General features: G+C 39.7%; 1 protein-coding gene across 1 annotated transcript in view; it reads right to left on the minus strand.

Annotated features, from left to right (window-relative positions):
• Nucleotides 1–7,509, minus strand: part of TLK2 (tousled like kinase 2) — a 137,262-nt gene that overhangs the window by 81,078 nt on the left and 48,675 nt on the right. Inside the window, 4 exon segments of the mRNA XM_017882926.1 lie at nucleotides 3,814–3,909; nucleotides 4,978–5,021; nucleotides 5,880–5,949; nucleotides 7,321–7,392. Coding sequence (XP_017738415.1) covers nucleotides 3,814–3,909; nucleotides 4,978–5,021; nucleotides 5,880–5,949; nucleotides 7,321–7,392 — 282 coding nt within the window.

Below are 7,509 nucleotides of genomic sequence, written 5' to 3' on the forward strand. Positions count from 1 at the left end.
TATTGCTTACATGTCAAGTGGGGGAAATTAGTTTAAAAATTACACCTTTATGCAACAAGACACAGCAGTAAACGAAGCAAAGCAAAATCTCCTTTCTTATGAGATTAACATTCTAGGCCGGGTGCAGTGGCTCACGCCTGTAATCCCAGCACTTTGGGAGGCCGAGGTGGGCAAATCACGAGATCAAGAGATCAAGACCATCCCGACCAAGATGGTGAAACCCCGCCTCTACTAAAAATACAAAAAATTAGCTGGGCGTGGTGGTGCATGCCTGTAGTCCCAGCTACTCGGGAGGCTGAGACAGGAGAATTGCTTGAAACCGGAAGGCATAGGTTGCAGTGAGCCAAGATCGCACCACTGCACTCCAGCCTGGGCAACAAGAGCGAAACTCCGTCTCAAAAAAAAAAAAAAAAAAAAAATTATGGTGGGAAGATGGGCAATTAACTAATTATATAGTTGAAAATTAAAATATATAAATTATTAAATGAAAATTAAACTTATAACACACCAATGACAATAAATGACCTACAAAATACACAATGAAATGGATAAACCTCACAAAAGAAACATGCAACAAAAGGAGCCAGACACAAAAGTATACACTGAATGTCTTTTATGCAAGATACAAAAAAAAATTCATCTGTGTTGTTAGAGGTCAGGCTAGTGGCTATACACAGCGGCAGGGAGGGGGTAACTGAAAGGGAACTCAGGGGGACTTCTGCAGCACTGGTAATATTTCTTGTGCTTGTAGAGTTTGTGAAAATTCATGTGAACTGCAGACTTACAATGTGTACTCCTCTGTATGTATAAATATGAATCAACAAAAAATTTAAATATATATTAAATGTATGGGTGTGTCAGATACCAATAACTTAGAATTAAAATAAAGTACAGTTAGGAACAAAGTGACAAGGTATGAGGGACTGCTATTTTAGAGAAGCCGGCTAAGGGAGACCGCTCGGCTAAGGTCATTTTTGAGCAACAACCTGATGAAGAGATTGCTGATATCTGAGAAAAGAATGTTCCTGGAAGAGGGAATAAATAGCAAGTACAAAGACTCTGAAGCAAAAGCGTTCTTCACAGAGCTCAAGGAGGCCAGGGTGGCTGCAGTGGCATGAAGGAGAGGGAGAATGGCTGCAGATGTCAGAATCGGGTGGACAGTGGGGAGCACAGATCACGCAAGAGCTTTTAAAGGTCACATAAAGACTTCAGTCTAGGAAGTGTTGAGCAGAGGAGTGCTAGGGTGTGTCTGAACATTTTAACACTTACTCGGGCTATTACATTCAGACTAGGTGAAACAAGGGCAAAAACAGGGAGACTACTTTGAAAGCTAATACAGTGAACTGGAAAAATAGAAAAGTGGTCACATTCTAATACATTTTAAAGGAAAACCAGGATTTTCTGATGGATTACATTTGGGGCACGAGGTTGTGACCTGAAAAACCAGATGGTGTAACCTGTCATTTACCAGGACAAGGCAGATTACAGGAAGAGCAGTTCAATGTTATTGTTATGGTAGGGAAGGGAAAGCAAGAGTTCCTTTTTGGACATGCTCAAACAGTACAAGTGGAAATGTCAAGTAGACAGCTGGATACATAATTATTGGGGAGACCAGACCCATGTGAAGGGCTAGCAAGTTCATTCATCCCAAAGGCAGATGGATGTGGGTACTGATGCAAGGAGCTTGGCAAATCTGCGGTAGGAGCATGTGGAAATGCTCTTCTGATCGTTTCTATTTTCTCAGTAACATAAAAAAGGAAGGCCATCAGTTAGTAGAAGAATTGCTGGAGATTTGCAGGAGATGACAAAAACAGGACATATTCATGGAGGAAAGGGAACTAAGTAGAAATACAGTAAGACTGGCAGGCAGTGAGAGGTACACATGAGGCCAGTACTCATGACCTGAAGATCAGTCAGTCACTTTGGTGTGTGTGTTTTCCTCCAACCATGCTGAGTAGCCTAGAGGCAAGTAAGGAAAAGGTGGAGGATTAAGCTTTGGTTCCTATTTTAACACCTCATCTATACCCAGATTTGCATGATGATGAGGCTCAGCCACATTCATATAGCTGGCAAAAATGTCTACAGCTTATTGCGTTCTTCTCTTTTGTCTTCAGGTAAGATTCAACCTAAACTGACACATGAGAGATGGGTGGTCACACCATTAAAAACCAAATGAAAAGGGGATTTCAGGAAGAAAAGAGTGATAGACAACACTGAGAAATTCTATAAAACGTATCTGTCCCAAATAGATAATCTGTAATCTCATTTAATGTCTGTTAGACTTTAACTGGTTTGAAACTTAAGAAAAACAGAGACACAGGCCTCTTCGTTATCTAACAAACCTCAACCTGCTCAAATTGGATCTATCATCAAACATTTCTAACATTTTAAACTATGGCAAGGATGGTCTGACACAATGGCTAATGCCACTTTGGGAGGTGGAGGCGGGCAGATCACATGATCTCAGGAGTTTGAGACCAGCCTGGGCAACATGGTGAAACCACGCCTCTACAAAAAAATAAAAAAATTCGCCGGGCGTAGTGGTACATGCCTGTAGTATGAGCTACTCAGGAGGATGAGTTGGGAGAATCACTTGAGCCCAGGAGGCGGAGGTTGCAGTGAGTCATGATCGCACCACTGCACTCTAGCCTGGATGACAAAGCGAGATTGTCTCAAAAAAAAAGAAAAGAAAATTATATATATATGGCAAGGATGACACAGTAATAGCCAAAACTTCTTAGCTGTTTTCATAAGTTTAACTTATGTTTTCATAAGTGCTTTAATAATTACAATAATCCTAATGAATGAAGGTTTTTATGAGACAGTAGAGGGGGAGGAAGTACATTTTAAAATACTTTAATAATACAGAAGCCTAAATCACTTAGGAAATGAGTACTATTACACAACTCTGCCAAGGCAAAGAAAACAGCTTTCCTAAAAATCAGTGATCTAAAATAAAAACTTCTGTCCCAGAGACCCTGTCTCCCAAGATCCCACCTGCGGCAATACCTAAGGCATTAGGGGATAGAGCACACTCTTGAGTAAGAAGTCTTACACAGTATCAACAAATAATGCGAAGACACTGGAGCAAATAAACATACTCCTACATTGGCTTACTCAGGAATTCTCAACCTCGGCACCACTGATATTTTGGACCAGGTAATTTTTTTTTGCAAGGAGGCTGTCCTAACATTACAGAATGTTTATCAGCATCCCTGACTTCTGCCCAGTAGATGCCTATAGCGTCATCCCCATACCTCTGAGCTGTGACAACCAATAATGACTCCAGTTATTGACAAATGTCCCTGAGGGGCAAAACTGCCACCAACTGAGAACCACTAACTTAGGTATGTTTTTAAGACCTTCAGATCTCTCTTACAGGCTGGAAACAAACCTATCACAAATCTGTATAGCATTAGTTTTTCTAGTACATCACTGAGTAAGCTCTGGAGAAAATTCAATTATGCCAGAAGCTGGTCAAATTTTAAAATTAAAAAACCCTACAGGAACATACAAATTTGGCAAGGGAAAAAACCTAATGTTTCGATTGGAATCAATTCTTTGATAGACTACTGAGCTGTAGGATTAGAGGTAATTTATTATATAGAGATAATAGGATTGGCTCTTCTGTAAAAAACTAATTTACTGATACAGATTTGAATCTAAGTAAGGGATTCATAGGTAAAACTATGAACTTTTCTCCCTAATGCTTCATTCCCTGTGGGTAATTAATGAAAGAGAAACTTTGCTTGAGTGTTTCCGGGCATCTTGTCTCCTACAACAGGTGTCAAATTTCTCCAGGTGAATGCTTACCGGTAAGGGATTGGATAAGGAATGTTGCGGTGAGGATCGTGCAACTGGTGGAACACTTCTGCCAGGGCTGGTTCCTGGCCCGCTTCCCCCAGCAAACTGGCCAACAGGGAAAAACGGATATGAATAATTCAAAACAGTACTATGCTTCAGATAAGGAGAGTAAAAGATTAATACACAAACAGATCTTAATTATATGGCCCCTTTAAGTTAATACATCTTACTCTAGAGAGAAAATGCCACACAAGTCAAATTCTGCTAACTTTTTAATGAGATTTTTAAGAAGGAGCTCCAGCAGAAATATACCAAGATATAAAGAAAACACGGCTAGAAAGCTGAAGGTATACATGATTTTGAAAGGACATGAGAGAAGAATGTTTTCCCTTCTTGTCTCAAAATACACGAAGCAGAAATGCAGTGGTGCAGTGGATGTTAGTGTCTTTAGTAACCACTAACGATGGGTCAGGGAACTCACTACATGTTCCACTGGACTAAAGGGAGGAGGACAAAAGAAGAGTCCGAGTCATTCCACCTCAATCTTTGTAAGACACAAAACCTCGTCTGGCCAAGAGAAAAATCACCTCATTTGTGAATTCTTATATCATCACAGACAAGACACATAATAAATTTAAATTTAGGAAGGCAGCAGCAGTTTTCTCTTATTGAGAGATGGGGCAGCATTAACTGATGAAGATGGGGAGAAAGGGAAGAAGAGTACAGTAAAGGCAAAACATTACTTTCTTTCTTTTTTTTGGGGGGGGGTGGGGGGAGACAGGGTCTCACTGTCACCCAGGCTGCAGTGCAGATCATGGCTCACTGCAGCCTCGACTTCTCAGGCTCAAGTGATCCTCCCACCTCAGCCTCCCAGGTAGCCAGGACTACAGGTGTGTGCCACCACATCTGGCTAATTTTTTCTATTTTTTTGTAGAGACAGGGTTTCCCCATGTTGCCCAGATTGGTCTCGAACTCCTGGGTTCCAGCGATCCTCCCATCTCGGCCTCCCAAAGTGCTGGGATTACAAGCATAAGCCACCTCACCTGGCCAAAATATTACTTTCTAAAGCCTCAAATGAACACAAGATTTAGGTTTTTTTAAAAAATCACTACAGAGTTTGGTTTTTTGTTTGTTTGGTTTTTTTTTGTTGTTTTTTCAAAAAATGTAACTTACCTCAAAGTAATCACTAATTTTATGTCCCCTAGGAGTGCCTTTCCCTGAAAATGAAACCAAAGTAAATACAGTTTTTCCAATACACATATAAACCATCATTCACTAAAATGTACTATACATTCAGTAACTACATACATTGCTATAAACCCAAGCGTCACCTTTACTTGTAACAAATGAGCCAAAATACCTTAGCCTAAGAACAGACTATTTCCTCCATAAGATAAAGGACTGAACAAGCAGTGAAAGGAAGAATTTTTCACAGCTTTAAGATTCAGTAATTTTTCTTGTCACTTTGGGAGAATTTTGCTCCCAAAGACAAAATGAATTATCTGCAGATTTTAAAAGTTAAGAAGGATGCAACAAGACTGGGCTTTCTATTCCTTAGAATGGGAGAAAGAAAAGCCAAGCCATTTTTTCTTTCTTTGATTATATAAAGATATTTGGCATTATAACCATCATGTTTACAGATTTATCTCAGTGGGTTCCAATATTCAACTAAACAACTGCCATGGAAGAGCAGTAGGTAGAAAGGACAGTAATGTAAATGAAGCAGTTCCAGCTGGCTGTCATTAACAAATCACTGATCTAACACAAGTCAGAGTTAAAACTCTGACATAACCTCTTTTTTGTATAATATATGCTTGGTGTAAAGAAAAACCTGTGGTTAAGAAGATTGTTAGCTTACAACAGGGAAAACAAAGAGTCCCCGAAGAACTAACACTGTTTTGTCAGGTGTATATCAAATGGCAAGTCTGTAATAAACCGTCTGATATTCCCTTAAGATACACAAACCGCCTTTATCAGGAATCCCTGTGTACAAACTAATTATTTAGTTTGAGTTAGAAAATTCTATCTAAGTACATTAGAATTGAGTACTTTTGTTGATACGAAATTATTACTACCTTGGCTAGTTTCATATGGTTCAGCTTTTCTTTTCCGATTTCGCTGGTCATTCTGCTTTTTCTCGGGAGTCTGTTAAAAACCATATACGTCACAATTAGCATTTTGGTAAATTTTTCACATTAGGAAAACAGCGAGTATACACAAAATACATAAACAGATATAACTGGTCTAGACAAGTCCTGAATCACTGTCTTCCTCTTAAAACTGAGTATGATAAAGAGTATTATGGTCTAGAACCAAACCATCCACACAATTTTTGTCAAACTGCTTAAAATATCAGAGCTTCAGTTTATTCATCTGTAAATCAGAGGTACTACAAAACTTTCATAAGATATTTAATAGAGCACAATGTAGGACAAATGTCCACCATATGTTAAGTTCTCAGAAAACTGCTGTTACAGTACTTCTACTTTAAATCCAATCTTTTTTCCAAAAAGGAGAGATCTGCAAAGTGCAAAGTAGGTGGTTACAGACTTACACTTAGACCCATCTACAGGCAGCTAGGTTATATGCCTTAAAAACAAAACAAAACAAAACAAAAAATACTTGTGCATGAGGGCTGTGAAAAGCTAAGCAAATGAACAAAAAATCTTGACCAGGCACTGTGGCTCATGCCTGTAATTCCAGCACTTTGAAGGCTGAGGTGGGAGGATGGCTTGAGTTCCAGACCAGTCTGGGCAACACAGCGAGACCCCACCTCTATAAAAATATTTTAAAAAATTAGCCAGGCATGGTGGCACCTAGCTACTCAGGAGGCTGAGACAGGAGGACTGCTTGAGTTCAGGAGTATCAGGTTACAATGAGCCATGACTGCCCCACTGCACCCCGGCCTACATGACAGAGTGAGGCTATGTCTCGAAAAAAGTTGTAAAAATAAAATCAGTCAATCAATTTTATTTTCCATTTAAACAGGAACAATGTTGCAAATTTCTATCCTTTATTGATGGCAACTAAGCAAAAATTTTAAAATATATAAGACCCACACATGATTATAATAATAAAAACTCATGAGGGCCACACCATAGCTGTACATATGCAAAGAGCACACAACTCAAAGCGGAGCAATGGACACAGAGTCTAACAGCACCCAAGGAGTTAATTAAGCAGTGTTATCTTTTCTCTGAGATGGGGGTCTCACTCTGTCACCCAGGCTGGAGTGCAGTGGTGCCATCACAGCTCACTGCAGCCTCATCCTCCCAGGCACAATCCTCCCACCTTAGCCTCCAAATAGCTGGGGCCACAGGTGTGCACCACCACATCCTGCTAAGTTTTTTTGTAGAAATGAGTTCTTACTATGTTGCCCAGGCTGGTCTCGAACTCCCAGCCTCAAGCAATCTGCCCACCTCGGCTTCCCGAAGTGCTGGGATTATAGCCTTGAGTCACCAAACCTCGCCCAAAAGTGGAAGTATGAAAAGTCTTGCCATGAACATAGCTTCTTACCTCTACTTCTTTATCACTCAAGGATCCCACGCTACACAAGCTCTGGTTGGAAGACTCACTATTAAGTGGTCCCTGAAAGAAAAAAAAAAATCATAAATAAATAAATTTTAATTTAAGAGGATAGCAACTCTGAAGAAGCAGCAGCCTGATGGTTTTTTTTTTTTTTTTTTTTTTTTTTTTTTTTTTTTT

The sequence above is a fragment of the Rhinopithecus bieti genome, unplaced genomic scaffold, assembly GCF_001698545.2.
Source record: "Rhinopithecus bieti isolate Rb0 unplaced genomic scaffold, ASM169854v2 scaffold_12928, whole genome shotgun sequence".
NCBI classification, from domain to species: Eukaryota; Metazoa; Chordata; class Mammalia; order Primates; family Cercopithecidae; genus Rhinopithecus; species Rhinopithecus bieti.